The sequence below is a fragment of the Schistocerca cancellata genome, chromosome 10, assembly GCF_023864275.1.
Source record: "Schistocerca cancellata isolate TAMUIC-IGC-003103 chromosome 10, iqSchCanc2.1, whole genome shotgun sequence".
Lineage (NCBI taxonomy): Eukaryota > Metazoa > Arthropoda > Insecta > Orthoptera > Acrididae > Schistocerca > Schistocerca cancellata.
In genome coordinates, this window is record NC_064635.1 from 217,756,630 (window position 1) to 217,780,960 (window position 24,331).

Consider the following 24,331-nt stretch of genomic DNA (forward strand, 5'->3'; position numbering starts at 1 on the left):
TGGTGCACCAATCCTATACGATAACTTGTCTCAAATAGTTTCGAAATTATGGTTTTTTGAAATGAGAGTTTAAATTCATGGATACCCTGCATATTAACGTGACTTTGGTGGAACAGCATGAAGTGTTGTGGATTGCTGCGTCCTTGGATAGTGGGAGATAGCACCACCGAGCTCCCGCATGACGTGTTCTTAAATACGGTACACCACCCCTGCGTCATTAACTGCATAGAATGATGAGCCAAAATATTACGACCACCTGCTTAATACCTTGTTTACCCATCTTTGGAACGAATCCATCACTGATGAGCCAAAACGTTATGAACACCTGCTTAATAGCTTGTGTGCCCATCTTTGGAATGAAATGTATCACTGATTCTGTGTATCAGCGATCCGACAGTTTGTTGGTAGGTTCGTGGAGGTATTAGATATCTACGCAGAGGTCATGTAATTCTCGTAAATAAGCGTCGCTGATTTGCATTCGCGGCGATGGTGCCCGATAGTGAACCAGATGGGACTGATAAAATTGAAAAGTTCGTCAGGGAGGACATCAAGCATGAAGGGATGCCGGTGGTTTGCAGCTGTCACGTGTCTTCGGTTACCGCCAGAGGTCCCATGCAGGCATAGGAGGGTGTCTCCCGTACCATAACACTGCTCCCGCCAGCTTGCAACTACGGCGCGCGGCACGTTTCGAACTGCTGTTCATCTTGGCGGCGGCGTTTGTGGAGACGACCAGTGACCTAATACGGCAAAAATGTGATTGGCCCGAAAAGCCGACACGTTTCCATTGATCGCAGATTTCCGGTGGTCGCATGCCCATTGCAATCGTAACTGACAATGTCGTTGGCTCAACACGTGGACACGTAAGGATGGTCGACTGTGGAGCTCAATGTCGAACAATGTACGATGAACGGTGTTCCCTGAAACGCTTGTGAGTCCGCCGTGGTTGTGCTCTTTTGATAGAAGTGCCACAGATCACAGTGTATCCTCCTTGACAGGGCAGACAAACCTCCACACAGTACTTTGTATGAAGAGTTATGCGCGTCCAACCATTTAGCGAGTAGTGGTATTTTTGCAGTCCTGCTTCCTTCTGACGAAGCTTACGACAGTAGCACGTGAACATTCGACAAGCTTCGCCGTTTTCGAGTACTCGTTCGCAGGCCCTGCCTTATAGTAATCTGTCCTTTGCCTTCGCCCGGGTGCCCCCCGTCCTCGTGTGCTGCGCTCACACACGCCTGTTTCGGCACGACGCCGCCAGGTGGCTCGCCAGTGCGCGAGGCAACGCGCTGCCAGGCGGCCGCAGCAGCGGCAGCAGAGCAGGCGGCGACGGCGGCAGCCATGGCCACGCGCTCCCACTGTGCGCTCGCGGCTGCACTGCTGGTGGCGATGGCGGCGACTAGTGAGTGTCTTCCAGTCAACTGGTTTAACACAATGTTTTTACAGATTTTGTCTTCGTTATCAAGCGTTAACCAATGCATCATTTAATTTGTGTTCTTTTCTCCTGACTAGTTTATAATAGCCTACTACGATTTCCTGCCCATCTCTTAATCTCGGGCACCATTTCCATACTTTGTTATTTGCTGACAGGTCTCTTCAAAGAGTATCGGAAAGTTTTAATTTCGAAGGTTGTGTTAGTCCAATTCTCGCGATTTTTCTTTGTTGTGTCGGCCAACATATCAAACTATGTGTTCACTGATCGCTGTATTGGACGTTTAGTGGGTCCTCAGTTGTCATGTAAGTTAGTTGTGTTTGTTTAAGAGTGGCGGTCGTTAATCGCGTAGTTGGCCACATCTGTAAGAGTCCTGGCTGTTTCCACAGTCAACTGACGCCAGTGCTGTGGCTTACGACACAGGTGCACAAGCCAGGTGCTTAGAGCAGTCGTCAGCAAAACACGACACGACCGCACATTGCAGTCAGCTGACCGATCACTGGCAAGAACCTGCCTTGCTGCCAGCCCTTTTTTCGGGGAGACAGAGTGATCATGTCCCCATTTTGACACAGTGCTGATGTACAAATAGAGAGTAATTCATTGGTTTTGACAGCCGTTTCCCTCTGTGTATTCATCCAACCTCAGCTGTGCATTGTTTGACAACCTGACAATATGGTCATCCTGCTACTCTCAGAGTCGGCTATAAATTGCCTCACAAGTAGTGGCATCATCTTCAGTAGGTATCAGAACTTGCGTCGTCCACGCAGCATGCAGAGTGGACCTCAACCTACAGTGCTTACAGAGTGGGGTGAGTGGAGAAACTGTTGGTTATTTTCGACATGTGTGATACACATGGATCTAGAACAGAGTGTCACCAAAGCGTAGAGATTACTCTGGATACGCCAGAGGAACTGGCTGATGTGTCTGAGTTTTGGGGCAACAGGGCAGAATCTGGGACTGCTAGATGTTTACAGTGTAAATACTTGAGCATTCTGCATTGTGCGCTGAATCTGTACCTGTAACTTGTTTCACGTGACACAGCTTTGGTCATCTTGTGAGGCAGTATAGGGATTCTGGGTTATTCGTTCTTCAGTTTGGCAATTGTTGCGTATTCGTATTGTGTGTGAATGAGCAGTAAAGGAGTTGAAATGAGATACAGGATGTTACTGTCCAGAAGACAGCTAAAGCATTGATTGATGAAGTAACACAGGGTAGACCAGGTAACACAGAATTATGGAATAAGCTTGTAGCTAAGCATGAGGAAATAGTGTTGTTCCACACACTGAACCATCTAACAGATCCATCTGCCACTAGCCTAGTCAGTACCTTTTGTGGATGTGATGTTGGTCGTGGAGAACCTGACAATGTCGCAGAGACTTGGTGGTTGAGCACTTGTTGCAGGTAGCAAAATTAGGTCTAGCAAGAGAGGCAAACTTTTGTAGATACACGGAAGCACTTTGGAGGACCCCTTTGGAGGCGTTTGAAAATATAAAATGGAGAGTACAGTGTAGATGTTCAGGAAGCAGAAGAGTGCAAGTTTCTGCCAGCAACATTTGAGTGATATTACAAAGAGGCAAGTGGAAGGCATAGAGGATTTAACTGATATAATAAAGAAAGCGGACGTACATATGTATGAGCTGGATCAGAGTGACAAAGCAAATTACAAATTAAGTTTTTCTGCAGGAGCCGAGCAATGAAGTTAATAGACAGAAACTCGACTGCGCTAACGAGGACTTGCCTCATTGGTCACAGAAATGTCAGACAGTGCGTCCAGCAGTTCTTCACAACCAAATGTTAGGGAGCGTGATTCTGGATAACTGCCTGAAATCAGAATTCAGGAGAGAACCAGGTTCTTTTAAGGCATCTTTTGCCTGGTTAGGCCAGCCGGTGTGGCCGAGCGGTTCTAGGCGCTACAGTCTGGAACCGTGTGACTGCTACGGTCGCAGGTTCGAATCCTGCCTCGGGCATGTATGTGTGTGGTGTCCTTAGGTTAGTCAGGTTTAAGTAGTTCTAAGTTCTAGAGCACTGATGACCTCAGCAGTTAAGTCCCATAGTGCTCAGAGCCATTTGAACTTTTTTTTTTTTTTTTTCTGGTTAGCACTCGGAACACTAGTCACAACTGAGATGACATGGTGAAAGAAAACGTAAAAATACTAGTCTTCACTTTTGTGAGCAGATGAACCAAAATAACTTCTCCAGCAGACTTCGTCGCCGCCAGGCTCTTCTCTGCCACGCTTCTCCACTGGGGTCCTTCTCTGCACGTCATCCACCGAGCAGTGAGGTGTCTCTGAGTATATGGACTGGGGACCTGAACAACTTTTCGAATGAGCTGAACTTACGAGGAGAGGTCCCCAGCAGTAGAATAGACTTTTTGAAAGATCTATGTGGTGATTCCCCATGGTGGGTCTTAGTTTGCGAGTAATCGAAGAAAAATTTTGTTATTTTGAGTAACAATTAACAGCGTTAAATAACTGATATGGAACGGACTAGTTGTGTAGTGTAATAGATAGGGTAAGGACTTTGCGTACAGTAGGTCGTTGACTCGAAACTTGTCCAGTTTTATAAGATTTTTTTATTCTAAATCTATATCGAAATGTATTTGATCATTAATTGTATTCTGTTAATTTGTTTAAATGTGTTTTTTTTATTTCTGCTACTTTGTTACATTTTAATCATCCTATCACCTTCTTCACATTATTCTTTTTCTGCTTGAAGTCTTTGTTCGTGTGATTTTAATTGACTTTGTGTATTACCTTTATGTATTAATTTCTTTCGCTCAATAATTCTATATTTTTGTGTGTGTTATTACTTTCATTATTTCTATTCCCCATTTTACTTGAATTTCGTTTTACTTATAATCTCTTCTTTCCCTTAAATCTTCGTCTGCGTTATTTTGTCCATAATGCAGGATATGTTTTAAATGTTTCTATAACGATTACCAACCAAAAAATATACAGCTTATAACAAAACATACATTTTTGCTAGCATTTCACAGATTATTTCGTCTTTTGTTTTCTAACTGATAGATCGGCATTTTTAAATATTTAAATATAACAATATATAAATACACTTACATTCAAAAAATTCCGAATGGTAAAAGAACGACGTAAAGAAAAAATCAGAGCAACTGAAAAAGTTGTGGTTAAAGTGACGTAACAAAGAAATGTAAATTAATAAATTACATTTAAACCAGTTAATTAATTATAAATGAGAAGTAAAGTCATTTCAATGAAGGTTTAAGAATAATAAAATTCGAAGCGCCTGATGAGCACCAATCCCACGATTTTTTTATATTTGAAGCCCTTCTCATTACACTACACAACAAAACTACACATTACATATGTTTCAACGTTACTGAGGGACAGGCAAAATCTTGGATCTCTTTTTTCGCCAATTAGTCGCAAAAGAGGGCTCACCAGGGTGAATGACTGCGGGGTGTGATACCTGGGATATTAACCAGCATCACCGTATAGATGGTTACAAGAAGCTGTTGCCACCACTGGGTATCCCTCCTTGTTAGTCGCAGGTGTGACAAATGCCTGAAATCGCTGCCATTCCAGCCTCCACCTTTAGATTAAGATGGCGAGTTCTAGGGACACCAAGCATGAGCCATAGGGACAGCCAAATCATTTTTACTGAGTTTTAATAACCTCAAGCTTTATTTGGAAGACTTTCTTGCAGATTTTTCGATCAGTATTATTTCAATGCTGGCCACAAATGCAAGCCTATTACATTCTGTAGCGGGGCAGCAGTCTTTTCAGTAGTTGAAGGGGCAACAGTCTGGATGATTGATTGATCTGGCCTTGCAAGATTAACCAAAACGGCCTTGCTGTGCTGGTACTGCGAACGGCTGAAAGCAAGGGGAAACTACAACCGTAATTTTTCCTGAGGGCATGCAGCTTTACTGTATGGTTAAACGAAGATGGCGTCCTCTTGGGTAAAATATTCCGGAGGTGAAATAGTCCTCCATTCTGATATCCCAGAGGGGACTACTGAGGATGATGTCTCTATCAGAAGCTATAAAACTGGCATTCTACTGATCGGAGTGTGGAATGTCAGATCCCTTAATCGGGCAGGTAGGTTAGAAAATTTAAAAAGGAGAATGGATAGGTTAAAGTTAGATATAGTGGGAATTAGTGAAGTTAGGTGGCAGGAAGAACAACGCTTCTGGTCAGATGAATACAGGTTTATAAATACAAAATCAGTTAGTGGAATGTAGGAGTAGGTTTAATACTGAATAAAAAATAGGAGAATAGATTAGTTACTACAAACAGCACAGTGAATACATACCTACCACAGTAGTGCCAACTAGCTCTGCAGATGATGAAGAGATTGAAGAAATGTATGATGTGACAAAAGAAATTATTCAGATAGTTAAGGGAGACGAAAATTTAACTGTCATTGGGGATTGGAATTCAATACAATGGAAAGGAAGAGAAGGAAAAGTAGTAGGTCAATGTGGACTGGACGTAAGGAATGAAAGAGGAAGTCACCTGGTAGAATTTTGCACTGAGCATAACTTAATCATAGCTGACACTTGCTTTAAGAGGCCTGGAGACAGAGGAAGGTTTCAGATAGATTATATAATGGTAATACAGGAATTTAGGAACCAAGTTTTAAACTGTAAGACATTTCTAGGATCAAATGTTCACTCTGACCACAATTTGTTGGTTATGAACTGTAGATTATAACTGAAGGAACTGCAAAAAGGTAGGAATTTAAGGAGATGGGGCATGGATGAACTTAAAGAACCGGATTTTCGGAAACGATTGACAAGAATTGGGAATAAAATATAGTAGAAGGACAGAGGGTAGCTTTGAGAGGTGAAATAGTGAAGACAGCAGAGGATGAAATAGGTAAAATGACGAGGGCTAGTAGATATCCTTGGGTAAGAGGAGAGATATTGAATTTAATTGATGAAAGGAGAAAATATGAACTTGCAGTAAGTGAAGCAGGCGAGAAGGAATAAAAACATCTCAAAAATGAGGTCGACAGGAAGTGCAAAATGGCCTATCAAGTATGGCTAGAGGACAGATGTAAGGATGTAGAGACATATGTCACTAGGGGTAAGATAGATACTGCCTACAGGAAAATGAAAGAGACCTTTGGAGAAAGGGAACCACCAGTATGAATATCAAGAGCTCAGATTGGAAAACAGTGCTAAGCAAAGAAGGGAAAGCAGGAAGGTAGAAGGAGCATATAGAGGGTCTATACAAGGGCAATATACTTGAGGGCAATATTATGGAAGTGGAAGAGGATGTAGATGAAGATGAAATGGGAGATATGATACTACGTGAAGAATGTAACAGAGCACTGAAAGACCTGTCAGAAAAAGGCCCCAGGCGTAGAGTACATTCCATTAGAACTACTGATAGCCTTGGGAGAGCAAGCCCTGACAAACTCTGTCATCTGGTGAGCAAGATGTATGAGACAGGCGAAATACTCTAAGACATCGAGGAGTATAATAATTGCAGTCCCAAAGAAAGCAGGTGTCGACAGATGTGGAAATTACCGAACTATCAGTTTAATAAGCCATGGTTGGAAAGTATTAACAGGAATTCTTTGTAGACCAGTGGAAAAACTGCTAGAAGCCGACCTTGGGGAAGATCGGTTGGGATTCTGTAGAAATGTTGTAACACGTGAGGCAATACTGACACTACGACTTATCTTAGAAGATAGATTAAGGAAAGGCAAACCTGCGTTTCTAACATCTGTAGAGAGAGAGAAAGCTTTTGACAATGCTGACTGGAATACTCTCTTTCAAATTCTGAAGGTGGCAGGGGTAAAATACAGGGAACGAAAGGCTATTTACAATTTGTACAGAAAGCAGATGGCAGTTATAAGAGTCGAGGGGTACGAAAGAGAAGCGGTGGTTGAGAAGGGAGTAAGAGAGAGCTGTAGCCTATCCTTGATGTTATTCAAACTGTATATTGAGACACCCTGCTAAACCTGCAGGACAGAACAGGTAGTAGGAATTGTGGAAGGGGGCCAGAATGAGCGACTGTTAGTTACATTCCAAACATAACACTTTATTTAAGGCCAGGTGATGTAAGACTTGACTGCTCAGATAGATGAAGTTTTTTTTAAAGCAGTTGAAAGACGATAAATTTAAAACAACATAACTATAATAACCTTTCAATACGCAGAAGTCTCAAGCTTTATGACCAATAAGAAACCCTACTGTAAAGCGTCTGAAGGCCATTGTTAAAAAAAAAAAAAACTGCACCCAATTTTTGAAAGGCAGAAGACCCAAAGCTTTTAACCTTAAATAGTATTTAATCCCAAGTGATGCAAGAATTGATAAGTAAGAATCCAAAATTTTAAAGTGGCTGAAGGCCCATCATTTTGAGAACAATACAACTACAATAAATTTTCAACAGGGAGAAAGCCCACAGCTTTATCTTCCATAAGGTATTACTTGATAAGTAAGATCCTTAAAACATAAAGCATCTGAAGGCCGATGCTTTAAAACAATACAATAAATTTTCAACAGGCAGAAGTCCAAAGGTTTATCTACAGGCAATGTAAGACTGGACCAATTTAGAGATTACTTTTAAAACGGCTGTAGGCCTTTGATTTTAAAAACACAATTACAAGCATACAAATTCCAACCATCGGCTATGAGCCATTAAAAATACACAATTAAACGCCAAGAAGAAAGGCAGTATAGAAAACGGCGCTCAGAAGTTTCCAGGGGGCTCGGTATTCCCTTGAAATCTTAACATTCGCTTAGGTGAGACAAAAGTCAGGCCAACTATACTCGATCCTCCGGCAACACAAACAAGAGACTGTCAGGGACCCACCAACAAGACAACTTGCTAGCCAACGACCAGTAGACGAGGATTCCAAAGCCAAAACGTCACAGACATAGCCGCCCACAAGGAAAATACATTAAGCTGTCAAAAACTACACATCATGTTGGACAGAGACAACAGGTGAGGAAAGGACACTGCCTGAATTTACGTTCAGCGACAAGGGCAGGTAACCGAACCGGTAATGGCCACAAGCAGAAAATTCCGCTGGTGTACTTGAATTTCAAACCGACAAATACAGTTAATTCCACTACACGGCGGATACATCTACACCAACTCGAACACTCGCAGCTGCTCCCAGGAATACCGCCAACAGCGAACCACCAACTAAGGGGACAACGTGAACAGACGTGGCTTCAGTAATTAAATCACCACTCAACCTTCATGTCCTGTGTCGGTGAGCCACGAACCTCGTTGCACTGGGAACAGCTCCCACACACTCCGACACTGCATAGAGACCGCCAGTAGGCCCTGGATGACTGCGCCGTGTGGAGACTTACTTGCTGATCCGCTCCAACCGACCAACTGGCTGCATACCACCAAGCCACAACTATGAACACCAGACCAAAGATGGTATACGGTGCAAATATCGATACACACCGCTGCTACCACACATAGAAAGAGGAAGAACCACCGCATAACCGCAATAACAGTGGAGAACCAAAAGCAGAGTAACAGCCAAGTTTAAAAGCAATGCATAAGCTGGTGTCAGTACGGCTCAGCAGTGAAGGAAACAAAAGAATAATTTGGAGTAGGAATTAAAATCCATGGAGAAGAAATGATAACTTTCAGGTTTGCTGATGACATTTTAATTCTGTCAGAAACAGCCAAGGACCTGGAAGAGCAGTTGAACGGAATGGACAGGAGGATATAAGATGAACACCAACAAAAGCAAAACGTAGATAATGGAATGTATTCGAATTAAATCAGGTGATGCTGAGGGAATTAGATTAGGAAATGAGACACTTATAGTAGTAGATGGGTTTTGCTGTTTGGGGAGAAAATGTAGAGTAGCTACGGCAAGGAAAGCGTTCTGAAGGAGAGAAATTTGTTAACATCGAGTATAGATTTAAGTGTCAGGAAGCCTTTTCTGAAAGTATTTGTATGGAGTGTGGCCATGTATGGAAGTAAAACGTGGACGATAAATAGTGTAGACAAGTAGAGAATAGAAGCTTTCGAAAGGTGGTGCTATAGAAGAATGCTAAAGATTACATGGGTAGATCACGTAACTAATGAGGAGGTACTGAACAGAATTGGGGAGAGGAGGAATTTGTGGCACAGTCTAACTAAAAGAAGGGATAGGTTGCTAGGAAACGGTCTGTGGCATCAAGGGATAACCAATTTAGTATTGGAGGGAAGCGTGGTGGGTAAAAGACTAAGAGGGAGAATTATATTGTCCTTTGTTTTATTCGTAGGCTTACTCTTTAGGAAGATTTGGTACATTCCGTTGGATGCGGCGGAGCGGGTTTCCGTTCTCTTCTTATTGTTATCACTTTCACACAGTTCAATCCACCTAGCTCATAGGCTTCTTGTCTGCACGTTGCAGTTAGTATGTGTAAAGAAGAGTTAAAGAAATCACCACCTAATACCTATCAAACAGAGGCCACGAAACCCTAGTAAGAAATCAGGTCCTGAAAGTTCATGATAAATACCAGGCGTTCTGTTTTTTCCGTCTTGTAGCAAGATATTTAAAGCTCTTTTGACTATGTACTGCCAGTAAGACTCATGAGATGGCTATAAAATCCGTACCTACATCTGCACTAATACCTCCTCTGCAGGTTAACATTTATAAAGACCTGCTGCACATAGCTTTACAAAAGCAGTCAGAAATTTTGGAATTTCGATCCGAATATTATTTGCGAAATAAACAGTCATCGACCCATAACTTTAGGAGGGATTAAGCAATCGGTCGATTCAGTGGTCTCCCTTTATAGATGTACTCGCTGCACTCTTCTGTGACGAATGCGAAGTATGCCACGAGGATTTTCTAAGTTCCAGCAGAATATTTCACATGCGGTTATCTTTCACACGGAAGCACATAAAATTACCAAACGTTCACCGAACCGAGTTTACGTGTCTAATTCTTCATTTTACACACTATCTGGGAAGAGCGATCTAAGATCACGTGTTCAGCACAATGGTCCGGAAATGATTCTCCCATGCAGTGTGCTCATACAGATAGCACCAGTCTCTCAACACGGGAAGCTCACAATTCTGATTGACTGTTGATCTGAACTACCAATGACAAATTTCTTCTAGATGATTCTCATAGCCAGATCCTGTCTTATCCAACCACAATTCAGAAAGTAAATTTATGCAAACAAAACCTCAATTTATTGCATTGCTTTTTAATTACAGACCAAAAAAAGTATGAAGTAAATCCAGAATTAAATATCAAAATTACTGCGTTGTTAACTTCTCTTCTGGCTGCCTTTTACAAAACGTTGCTCACTCAAAGGTATGTCACATGACTTGTGGTTCTTCCTTGGAATTGTTCCAAGATTTGAATTTCATATAGATCTTCACAAAATAAAACATTTCCAATTTCGTAAGTCTCTCATTCACTCTCTCAATCACTCCCACTCACTCACATAAAAAATATAAATGAATATCAATTTTAAAATAAAAATTACAAATGTTATGTTAACTGACTTCTGGCAGCTGAACTTTTCATTATATCCATACGATATTGAAGGTTAATCTATTGACGTACCTAGATCAGTTTTGAAATACCAGTATGGTTTTGTGTGATATTTAAGTTAAATTTTCTGTCTTCTAAACTATGATAAACAAAGAAATAAAATTTGGACAGTATCATTTCAGCAATAACAAAAATCAATGTGTAAAGTCTCAACAAAATCGGAAAGTATCTCAAGTAGTTCACTTAGATTCATATGGAGTGTAACTATTCGTAGCGTTATACTGTCAGGCTGAGTCTCTGCCACAGGCGGCATCTGACACTGATGCGTCAGCTGCGTCCTGACTAAAGGAGAAACAAGAAAAGACAATCGAATATCCTGCAGCCACTGGACCAGTAGCGCTCACTGCTCCATACTCTACAGCACCCTTGATAATACGGAATAACTTGCTACGTTACAATATCGACTGTAGTAACATTCGAAACATGAATATTTCGAACGCAACGAGTGTCACACGAAGATAGGTTTCTCACAGCGACATTTGTTCATATGATTCTCACTCAGGAAAGAAACATCGCTAAGGAGAGACGGTGGCAGAAATAATGAAAAATTTACAAATTATTTTTATTTGCTTATTTGATGGTAAATATAACTGAGATTATTATCCCAAATTTTTTCCTTGAAATTCGAACTACAAATGGCATAAAAAATTAAAACCCTAAGCAGTGTAATGTGCCAAGCCCACTTTTCAATGTACCAGATGGAGGAAAAATTTTATTGCAGAATTTGGCCTGTGAACCTAGAAAATGTAGCTTAGAAGGCTTTGATTTTTTGTATACATAACAGCAGTGTTGTAAAGAAGGTTGTGGAACCATTTTCTGGTTCAATCAGTGTGGTATAGAAGGCTGTGGAGTGTTGTAAACAAATTTTGTGCTGTTCAGTGGAATTCGAGTGATGCTTGATTTATTGTGCCATTCTTTGTGAAAGGTTGAATCTGTTGATCCCTTTTTACAATGCCTAGGCCTGGTAAAGTATTTAAAAATTAAGTTCCATATTTCCAATATAAAGCGAAAAACTGACATTGAGGTTAGGGTCGGGCCTGCAGATGCAAACATTAGCTTGTCTCCAAGTGCATCTAAAATGAAACTTGGGACAGGGATTGTGTCAGAAGAAACAAATCATGACAGAAATATGGGTTTCAGAATTGTGGATCTGGAAATGGTGGCAGAAGCACTTAGAAAAGCCTGCAAGTGCTCTGTTTGTGGAGAAAATGTGGATTTGGTTGATGATGGAAAGAGTGAAGGTTTGGTTTGCACATTGCACATTTTGTGTCAAAACTGTAATGCTGACAGGCCATTCAAGACATCAAAGGGCAGTAATAGAATCTATGAGGCCAATATGAGATTTGCTTATGGACTAAGGTGTATAGGGATTGGAAGAGATGATGGAAACCTTTTATGTGGTATTATGAACATTCCCGGTCCTCCCCTAAAATTTTCTGCAATGAATACTGCTCTCCTCAATGCAGTTGGAAGTAAGTGAAGAGAGCATGAAAATGGCAGTCCTGGGGGCAATTCAAGAAAATTGTGAAGCAACTAATAGCAATGATATGGCAGTTTCCTGTGACAGATCCTGGATGAAGAGGGGGGCATACTTCACTGCATGTAGTTCCAATAATCATTAGTGTCAACACTGGAAAAGTATTAGACTTAGAGGTGATGTCTAAATATTGCTCTGCATGTTCCTTGCAAAAGAAATATGTATATTGATGCAGGTAAAGAAACAGAATGGCAAGAAGCCCATAAAGCTGTTTGCAGCACAAATTATGCAGGCTCCAGTGGTGGGATGGAAGCTGCAGCTATGAAATTCATTTTCCACAGATTTTTGAAAAAGTATGGAGTAAGATATGTACAGTATTTCGGAGATGGAGACAGGTGCTTTCAAGAATGTAGTTAAAAGTCAGCCCTATGGAAAAGATTGCACTATTGAAAAACTGGAGTGCTTAGGCCATATTCAGTAGAGGATGGGTGGACTACTCTGAAGACTTGTTACAGACAATAAAGGCAAGCTACTAGAGGATGGGAAGCCACTGGGAGGCAAAAACAGACTAACAAAGAATAGAATTGGCAGCCTACAAATCTATTATGGTGCTGCAATTAGAAGTAACCTCACAAGCTTGGACAGTATAAGGAAAGCAGTATGGGCTGTTTGGTATCATTACTTGTCGACAGACAATATACCTCAACATGGCTTCTGTTCTAATGAATGGTGCAAATTTTTGAAAAGTAAGGAATGTGGAGGAGCTTATACCCATAAAAATAACCTTCCTTATGAGGTTTCAATGGACATTAAACCAACTTTTAGAGCACCGGCTTCACCAGAACTGCTAGAAAAATGTCTGCATGGGAAAACACAGAACCCAAATGAAAGTTTCAATGCTCTTATTTGGAAAAGATGTCCAAAGACTGTTTGTTTCCAATTTGGTGGTGAAGATTTCTGCTTTGGAAGCTGCAGCAGTGTTTAAAGATGGGAATGTGGTAAGACTTCACATCCTCAGCAAGTTTGGCTTTACACCTGGAGTCTTCAGTGAGCAGATACTGCAGATCATCAGTAAGTAAAGATTCGCGGATTCGCGAAGGCGGAGACTTCAGTCCAGAACATACAAAAAATTGCTAGGCGAAGGAACAGAGAAGATAAAAGAGCTGTAGAGGATGATGAAGAAGAAATGGAATATGGATATAGTCAGTTTTAGCTGAGGTATGACAGATTTCTTTTTTTTTTTTACATTCCATCCAAACTTTAAAATGATTTTTCTGTAACTCAAGGTTTTCTGCTTTCAGGAACACATGTATTAGAAACTACTGGAAGGATTGCAGGATTGCAATGAAACTTGGCACACCTATTCTTTTACTTTGAAGCAATAAGTAAGTGGAAAAAAATTGTAATCGAGATATTATACACAGTTTTGTGATTGATAATATATTGAAAAGTTTGCTTGTAAAAATTTTCAAATCCAAAATATCACAGAAAATAATAGTATTAATCTACCAAAAAGTTGCAGCACGTAATTGTACATCTATTAGTGTAGATTATTTTACCATTAAAAAAATTTGCTAAATTTGCCTCGAAATTATGAAAAAGTGTATCTTAAAATAAAAATACAATAAAAAATTCAAAATTATCTCACTGCCTTAGATTGTTATTACAAATTCTGAATTTAAAAAAAATTATATTAGATCTCTATACATAAGTGTGCAAACTTTCAATGAGATTGAACAAAAAATGGCAAAGATATGGATTTACAAAAATATCAGTGCAAGACTGCCACCATCTCCCCTTAACATTGCTGAAGATTTCACAAATTGGCAGTAATTTCACAGCAAACCTCGCATAACGAATCACTTTTCCGAAACCCGGCACTTATAGTTGATTATTAATTAATATACGCCGCAGAAATTTCAGCGAAATAATTTTCGATAACTTTTCCATTCATTCATTTTTTTAATTCATTCACCTGACACACAATTAGTAGAGAAATAAGGACAACGTTATTTCTATATACACTGGGAAACATTTGTATATCAGTCTTTTACGGAAGTGGATAGATGAATGGAAAACTAAATAATATATCAATAATAATCAGGTTTCGAAAACAGGGCGCAAAGGTCAAAAGTGTGAAGGTGTAATGCTGACCAATGTGCCAACTACATTGATGAAGCAAAACATTATAACCAACTGTTTAACAGTTTGTTTGTCCATCTTTGGAACGAAATACATCACTGTTTCTGCATATCAGGGAACCGACAGTTTGTTGGCAGGTTTGTGGAGGTACGTGGCATTAGACGTCTACACACGCCGCTGATGGCGCCTGATAGTGACCCACATGGGTTCCATTGGATTTCCTCAAGCGAATTTGGTGGCCGAACCTCAACGTGAGCTCGCTATAATGGTCCTCATACCGCTGTAGCACTGTTATGGCTCCGAGACACAGACAGTTACAGTGCTGGAAGATGACATCGCCGTCGGGGAAGACATCAAGCATGAAGGGGGATGCAGGTGGTTTGCAGCTGTCAGCGTGTCTTCGATTGCCACCGTAGGTCCCATGTAAGCGCAGGAGAAGTCTCCCATAGCACAGTACAGCTCCCACCAGATTGCGTCTGTGGCGCGAGCCACGTTTCCAGCTGCAGTTCACCCTGATGACGGCGTTTGTGGAGGCGACCAGCGATCTAATGCAGCGAAAATGTGATTCGCCCGAAAAGCCAACACGTTTCCATTGGTCGACGATGGAACCCCGGTGCTCTCGTCCCCACTGCAGTAGTAACTGACGATGGCGTTGGGTCAACATGTGAACACGTAAGGGTGGTCTTCTGCAGGCTAAGTGTTCAACAATGTACGATGAACGTTGAAACACTTGTGCGTGCTCCAGTACTGTGCTCCTTCGGCAGAGATGACACAGATCACCATCTCTCCTACTTCACAGATCAGACAAGCTTCCGAACCCCACGTTCTGTGAAGAGTCGTAGGCGTCCAACCATTTACCTCCTAGTGGTAGTTTCACTGTCCTTCTACCTCATTTCGCAGCTCCGTGTGAACATACGACCACCTTCGCCGTTTTCGAAATACTAGCTCACAGACTCTGCGTAACAATAATCGGTCCTATGTGAAAGTCGCTTATCTCAATGGATTTCCCCATTTACAACCAATATCTTGGCTAGAGTGACCCTTCGTACATGTGTGCTCCGTTCACATAATTTTGTTACAGCGTCACGTGCTCACAACGCGACTAGGCGGCATCAAACGCCGCGGTGGACAGTGATCATTACGTTTTGGCTGGCAGTGTATTTAGACGCTAAAGGACACAGAAAATACTCGAAAACCGTCGTTTCCTCAGAGACATATGAAAATCTACCGATAAGCTGAGGCATGTGTTCGGTAATTTTGAGCGCTCTTCCACTGAGCGGAGTGTCTGGGAACTCGTCCCCCCCCCCCCTACCCTCTACCTTAGCTGAGTAACCAGTGCCTATGACCACGATGCAGCGGGCCTGGGTTCGATTCCCGGCCGGGTCGGAGGTTTTCCCCGTTCCAGAGCTTTGTGTTGTGTTGCTCTCATCTTCATTTCGTTATCGTCGATACGCAACTCACTCAATGTGGCATCAACTGAAAAGACTAGCTCCTGGTTATCAACGTTATACAATCATTTCATTTGAGTTTTTCCAGGAAAATCGGATTGCGAGTGAGTGTTCTCCTCGTGAGATTACCATCAGCGTGGCCAGGTCACGTGTCGCGTGTTGCGATGGCCGAGGGCTCGGACTGTGCAGCTGCTGGCCGCTGCCATGCTTTATGCCAAAGGGTGTACATCAAGTGCCTGTGTTTGACTAGTGAAGTACGAACATGTAATGAGACTCTGTCAATGCTATGCATATGATCTATCATTGTTATTATTATTATTAAATACATGTTCATTAAGGTGTTAGTAGACACACGAATCGGAATTTTTTGATGTGTTCCTACTGAGATTCGTCAATGGTTTCAAAAAGGTACTCTTCAAAAAAAAAAGTTAAAAAAGCCTGAGCCATAAAATAGGTTCAGCAATGCTCTCATAATGGGCTTGTTCGGATCATTTTAAGGAGGCTCTCTCTCACTAAGTTTGTTATGTAACTGCTAATGATGTGGGGGCGTGTTTGTCGCTGTCAGTTGTAGTTTATCATGTAGTGAAATAGAAGTGGATACTTCCTGTGAATTATTATGGGTGGATGGGTGGAGGTTATACTCAACAACCGAGCTAGGTTAATAATTGGCTCCTTTTACCGACCTCCCGACTCAGCAGCATTAGTGGCAGAACAACTGAGAGAAAATCTGGAATACATTTCACATAAATTTCCTCAGCATGTTATAGTCTTAGGTGGAGATTTCAATTTACCAGATATACACTGGGACACTCAGATGTTTAGGACGCGTGGTAGGGACAGAGCATCGAGTGACATTATACTGAGTGCACTGCCCGAAAATACCTCGAGGAATTAAACAGAGAACCGACTCGTGGACATACTGACATACTGACAACAAACAGACCCGAACTTTTCGACTCTGTAAGCGCAGAACAGGGAATCAGTGATAATGAGGCCGTTGCAGCATCCCTGGATAGGAATATAAAAAAAGGGAGGAAGGTTTATCTGTTTAGCAAGAGTAATAGGAGGCAGATTTCAGACTACTTAACAGATCAAAACGAAAATTTCTGTTCCGACACTGACAATGTCAAGTGTTTATGGAAAAGTTCAAGGCAATCGTAAAATGGCTTTTAGACAGGTACGTGCCGAGTAAAACTGTGAGGGACGGGAAAAACCCACCGTGGTTCAACAACAAAGTTAGGAAACTACTGCGAAAGCAAAGAGAGCTTCACTGCAAGTTTAAACGCAGCCATAACCTCTCAGACAAACAGAAGCTAAACGATGTCAAAGTTAGCGTAAGGAGGGCTATGCATGAAGCGTTCAGTGAATTCGAAAGTAAAATTCTATCTACCGACTTGACAGAAAATCCTAGGAAGTTCTGGTCTTATGTTAAATCAGTAAGTGGATCGAAACAGCATATCCAGGCACTCTGGGATGATGGCACTGAAACAAAGGATGACATGCGTAAAGCTGAAATACTAAACACCTTTTTCCAAAGCTGTTTCACAGAGAAAGACCACACTGCAGTTCCTTCTCTAAATCCTCGCACGAATGAAAAAATTGGCTGACATTGAAATAAGTGTTCAAGGAATAGAAAAGCAACTGAAATCACTCAACAGAGGAAAGTCCACCGGACCTGACGGGATACCAATTCGATTCTACACAGAGTACGTGAAAGAACTTGCCCCCCTTCTAACAGCTGTGTACCTCAAGTCTCTTGAGGAACGCAAGGTTCCAAATGATTGCAAAAGAGCACAGGTAGTCCCAGTTTTCAAGAAGGGTCGTCGAGCAGATGCGCAAAACTATAGGCCTATATCTGTCACATCGATCTGTTGTAGAATTTTAGAACATGTTTCTTGCTGGCGTATAATGTCGTTTCTGGAAACCCAGAATCTACTCTGTAGGAATCAACATGGATTCCGGAAACAGCGATCGTGTGAGACCCAACGCGCTTTATTTGTTCATGAGACCCAGAAAATATTAGATACAGACTCCCAGGTAGATGCCATTTTCCTTGACTTCCGGAAGGCGTTCGATACAGTTCCGCACTGTCGCCTAATAAACAAAGTAAGAGCCTACGGAATATCAGACCAGCTGTGTGGCTGGATTGAAGAGTTTTTAGCAACCAGAACACAGCATGTTGTTCTCAATGGAGAGACGTCTACAGACGTTAAAGTAACCTCTGGCGTACCACAGAGGAGTGTTGTGGGACCACTGCTTTTCACAATATATATAAATGACCTAGTAGATATTGTCGGAAGTTCCATACGGCTTTTCGCAGATGATGCTGTAGTATACAGAGAAGTTACAGCATTAGAAAATTGGAGCGAAATGCAGGAAGATCTGCAGCGGATAGACACTTGGTGCAGGGAGTGGCAACTGACCCTTAACATAGACAAATGTAATGTATTGCGAATACATAGAAAGAAGGATCCTTTATTGTATGATTATATGATAGCGGAACAGACACTGGTAGCAGTTACTTCTATAAAATATCTGAGAATATGCGTACAGAACGATTTGAAGTGGAATGATCATATAAAATTAATTGTTGGTAAGGCGGGTGCCAGGTTATGATTCATTGGGAGAGTCATTAGAAAATGTAGTCCGTCAACAAAGGAGGTGGCTTACAAAACACTCGTTCGGCCTATACTTGAGTATTGCTCATAAGTGTGGGATCCATAGCAGATCGGGTTGACAGGGGAGATCGAGAAGATCCAAAGAAAAGCGGCGCGTTTCGTCACAGGGTTATTTGGTAACCATGATAGCGTTACGGAGATGTTTAGCAAACTCAAGTGGCAGACTCTTCAAGAGAAGCGCTCTGCATCGCGGTGTAGCTTGCTGTCCAGGTTTCGAGAGGGTGCGTTTCTGGATGAGGTATCGAATATATTGCTTCGCCCTACTTATACCTCCCGAGGAGATCACGAATGTAAAATTAGAGAGATTCGAGCGCGCACGGAGGCTTTCCGGCAGTCGTTCTTCCCGCGAACCATACGCGACTGGAACAGGAAAGGGAGGTAATGAGAGTGGCACGTAAAGTGACCTCCGCCACACACCGTTGGGAGCCTTGCGGAGTATAAATGTAAATGTAGATGTAGAAGATTTTTGTCTTTTAATAAATGTTAGTAATTTTAGACATAATTTCTAAAAACGAAGGGAGAAAGCGAAAACAGGGATAGCACTATATGAACTGTCAGAGTAAATATAAGCACACTGAATGGTATAAAAAGGTAGAAATAATTTCCAACAACTTCTGTGTTGTAACCAAAAGCGTCTGTAGTGCTACACCACAAGTAATTTTTATTTGTGAATTTTTTAAATTGTAGTGAACGAAGAGCCTTCCCTGTGTACCTATCAATCAGATGTAGGTTGTGTGTTGGCATTGGATCTCAGAGTAGCAAAACCGCCAGAGAGTTCAGCAGAACTGTACCACAACTTGCTGTCCTGTTCCAGGCACACAGTCGCCGCACGGAGAGGGGAGTGCGCGCATCACCGACGGCAAAGCCGCTAGGCTCGGCCAGTTCCCACACCAGGCTCTCGTCCTCGGCGACGGGACCCACATATGCGGCGGCTCGCTCATCACCAGAACTACAGTCCTCACCGCCGCCATCTGCACCGTCGAGTGAGTGGCGGCGGCAGCGGCAGCTGGGCCAGGACAGCGCTTGTCTAGCGTGCGCAACAAGCAACGCTGCTTAATGATGTAATGTCTCATTTAGGAGGCTGCAGATGTACACAACTGGCCATTAAAATTGCTACACCATGAAGAAATGCAGATGATAAACGGGTATTCATTAGACAAATGTATTATACTAGAACTGACATGTGACTACATTTTCACGCAATTTGGGTGCATAGATCCTGAAAATCTGTACCCAGAACAACCACCTCTGGCCGTAATAACGGCCTCGATACGCCTGGGCATCGAGTCAAACACAGCTTGGATGGCGTGTACAGGTACAGCTGCCCATGCAGCTTCAATACGATACCACAGTTCATCAAGAGTGCTGACTGGCGTATTGTAACGAACCAGTTGCTCGGCCACAATTGACCAGACGTTTTCAATTGATGATAGATCTGGAGAATGTGCTCGCCAGGGCAGCAGTCGAACATTTTCTGTGTTTAGAAAGGCCCGTACAGGACCTACAACATGCGGTCGTACATTATCCTTCTGATATGTAGGGTTTTGCAGGAATCGAAAGAAGGGTAGAGCCACAGGTCGTAGCACATTTGAAATGTAACTTCAGCTGTTCAAAGTGCCGTCAATGCGAACAAAAGGTCACCGAGACGTGTAACCAATGGCACCCCATACATTCACGCCGCGTGATATGCCAGTATGGTGATGACGAATACACGCTTTCCAATGTGCGTTTACCGCGATGTCACCAAACACAGATGCGACCATCATGATGCTGTAAACAGAACCTGGATTCATCCGAAAAATTGACGTTTTGCCATTCGAGCACCCAGGTTCGTCGTTGAGTACACCATCTCAGGCGTTCCTGTCTGTAATGCAGCGTCAAGGGTAACCGCACCCACGGTCTCCGAGCTGATAGTCCATGCTGCGAACGTCGTCGAACTGTTCGTGCAGATGGTTGTTGTCTTTCAAAAGTCCCCATCTGTTACTCCGGGATCGAGATGTGGCTGCACGATCCGTTACAGCCATGCGGATAAGATGCCTGTCATCTCAACTGTTAGCGATACGAGGCCGTTGGGATCCAGCACGGCGTTCCGTATTACCCTCCTGAACCCACCGATACCATATTTTGCTAACAGTCAATGGATATCGACCGACGCGAGCAGCAATGTCGCGATACGATAAACCGCAATTGCGATAGGCTACAATCCGACGTTTATCAAAGTCGGAAACGTGATGGTACGCATTTCTCCTGCTTACACGAGGCATCACAACAACGTTTCACCAGGCAACGCCGGTCAACTGCTGTTTGTGTATGAGAAATCGGTTGGAAACTTTCCTCATGTCAGCAAGTTGTAGGTGTCGCCGCCGGCGCTAACCTTGTGTGAATGGTCTGAAAAGCTAATCATTTGCCTATCACAGCATCTTCTTCCTGTCGGTTAAATTTCTCGTCTGTAGCACGTCATCTTCGTGATGTAGCAATTTTAATGGCCGGTAGTGTATGTACACAGAAATTTAATTAAATACCAAGCTACATACAACATATTAATAAGCAAAAGGAAGCATAATGAAAAATTATACGAGACGTGTAAGCTAAGGACAAACGATAAAATACCGTAAGAAATGTCAAATAATTTTCTTTGCAGAGTAAATCATTAAGGGTAACAGAATAAACGATGTCTATGAATTTAAACAAAGTATGGAAATATTTGCGGACGGATGTAATGACCAAATGTATGAGTTGCCACTGAGCTACGTAATGCAATTAGTTTTAAGTTAGTTTTAAGGATTTTTTTCTTTCAGCGACCAGTGCATCGTCACAGCGCAGAAGAAGAGAGAGTAGCAGGTACCAAATGAAGAAACAGGCCGCACCTCGAATAAACAGTTCAGTTATAAGAATATTTATACAAAGGTCATAAGGCAAATGGCAAATGAAATATGCATCCTCGCAGTATATCTCCGTGACAATTATCAGTACCTATTCGCTGCAGAGTACAAATAAACATTTAATAATGAGATTTTACAAAAACCAATTAATTTTTATTGTGTCACGTGAAAACTTGAATAATTACATTTCCAGGAATTTAACACTTAACTAAACGTGAATTGAAGTAAATAACAGTAGCACATGAAGAAAAAACATGACATAATGTGAATGATTAGTCGGTACACATTATTTCCATGAAACAAAAGTTTCTTCGAAACTAGTTCATGACTATATGAGTAACATTTCCTCATAAATTCTTGAACCAGTACATGAGTATTTCCTTTCTTCCCTCCCAAACGAAAGAGGTGGCGCCAAGCATAGTTAGGTCAGCAATGCGTAATGTTTTAGTCCTATTTCCAATGCTTTTTCCCTCCTTCATCTAAGGGAGGAATGAACTCCCATAACTGATAAAAGCCTATCCGTAAAATGAAGAATAAATGTATCATATGCTTATATTGTATCAAGATAATGCGTATTTAAATAATTTATATATGTGATGTGAACGAAGGGAAGTTGAAACTAACAAAACAAAAAGCTGTAGTAACAGAATTCAGTTAATGAAAATCTGATGACGTTTTAAAACATCAGAAATTTATGTTCAAAGTATAAGAAATTGGTGGAGTGTCAGCCATAGATATGAGTTATCGTGTTATGTATATTGTTGTAACTCAGTACTGGTATGACTTTTCATTGGAAACCAAACTCCATAGGAATAAATGAACTATGAAGATAAGCAATTTATACACTATGTTTTGGATGGCTACATGTATCTTTCAACAAGTGGATGGTCAAGAGGAGTGACATGAACATGTGTGTGCAACCAAATAATTCCTGAGTGTCGTTGCTCACATTAAAACGTTAACTATAGTTGTTCGAACCTGTACTTACCTCATCGACAGATGATTTGGTCGCAGCAAGGCAGGCTGCTATTCTCCCATGGAGACGATCGTAGAGATGCTGGATGTAGTCCTGTGGAACGGCTTGCCATGCCATTTCCACCTGGCGCCTCAGTTGGACCAGCGTTCGTGCTGGACGTGCAGACCGCGTGAGACGACGCTTCATCCAGTCCCAAACATGCTCAATGGGGGACAGATCCGGAGATCTTGCTGGCCAGGGTAGTTGACTTACACCTTCTAGAGAACGTTGGGTGGCACGGGATACATGCGGACGTGCATTGTCCTGTTGGAACAGCAAGTTCCCTTGCCTGTCTAGGAATGGTAGAACGATGGGTTCGATGACGGTTTGGATGTACTGTGCACTATTCAGTGTCCCCTCGACGATCACCAGTGGTGTACGGCCAGTGTAGGAGATCGCTCCCCACACCATGATGCCGGGTGTTGGCCCTGTGTGCCTCGGTCGTATGCAGTCCTGATTGTGGCGCTCACCTGCACGGCGCCAAACACGCATACGACCATCATTGGCACCAAGGCAGAAGCGACTCTCATCGCTGAAGACGACACGTCTCCATTCGTCCCTCCATTCACGCCTGTCGCGACACCACTGGAGGCGGGCTGCACGATGTTGGGGCGTGAGCGGAAGACGGCCTAACGGTGTCCGGGACCGTAGCCCAGCTTCATGGAGACGGTTGCGAATGGTCCTCGCCGATACCCCAGGAGCAACAGTGTCCCTAATTTGCTGGGAAGTGGCGGTGCGGTCCCCTACGGCACTGCGTAGGATCCTACGGTCTTGGCGTGCATCCGTGCGTCGCTGCGGTCCGGTCCCAGGTCGACGGGCACGTGCACCTTCCGCCGACCACTGGCGACAACATTGATGTACTGTGGAGACCTCACGCCCCACGTGTTGAGCAATTCGGTGGTACGTCCACCCGGCCTCCCGCATGCCCACTATACGCCCTCGCTCAAAGTCCGTCAACTGCACAGACTGTTCACGTCCACGCTGTCGCGGCATGCTACCAGTGTTAAAGACTGCGATGGAGCTCCGTATGCCACGGCAAACTGGCTGACACTGACGGCGGCGGTGCACAAATGCTGCGCAGCTAGCGCCATTCGACGGCCAACACCGCGGTTCCTGGTGTGTCCGCTGTGCCGTGCGTGTGATCATTGCTTGTACAGCCCTCTCGCAGTGTCCGGAGCAAGTATAATGGGTCTGACACACCGGTGTCAATGTGTTCTTTTTTCCATTTCCAGGAGTGTATATATGCTTCAGAACTGATGGTCAATATTCAGTGATATGACTGGAATGATCATTCGAAACAAAAAAGGCAAATAAATATGAGCTCTAAAAAGCTCTGAGCAGTTCTTTATCTTTGATAGTGTGAAACACATCTCTTCTACTGGAACCGCTTTGCTTTCCATATTTTGGAAAGTGGTAGTATGTACCAAAACAAGAAAAAAGTCCAGTAAACATATTCTCTAAAATTCATACCCTAAGAGCTATAAGCTTGAAACACAACTCTTCTAATGAACAAGTGTTCATAGCTTTTAAGGTGTGCATGTGTGTGTGTGTAATGTCATAACTGTGATTATTTTGAAGTCTTCTTATTCTGCTTTGGTCATATGTTACAACATTATTCTAACAGTTATTATTATGGCTGTTTTATGTTCAAATTCCTTACCACATAAAACAAATCATAACAATATAGTGTAGTGGACTGACAAGACAGCCAGTCCACAGTGACGGGTAAACAAAAGGCACGCGTACACAC

At 42.5% G+C, this 24,331-nt stretch overlaps 1 protein-coding gene across 1 annotated transcript in view; it reads left to right on the top strand.

The window, feature by feature from the left end:
• Positions 1-1,326: 1,326 nt before the first annotated feature.
• Positions 1,327-24,331, top strand: part of LOC126106844 (collagenase-like) — a 170,334-nt gene continuing 147,329 nt past the window's right edge. The window contains exons 1-2 of the mRNA XM_049913239.1: positions 1,327-1,396; positions 19,499-19,667. Coding sequence (XP_049769196.1) covers positions 1,336-1,396; positions 19,499-19,667 — 230 coding nt within the window. The 5' untranslated portion in view covers positions 1,327-1,335. The remainder of the gene's footprint in view (positions 1,397-19,498; positions 19,668-24,331) is intronic.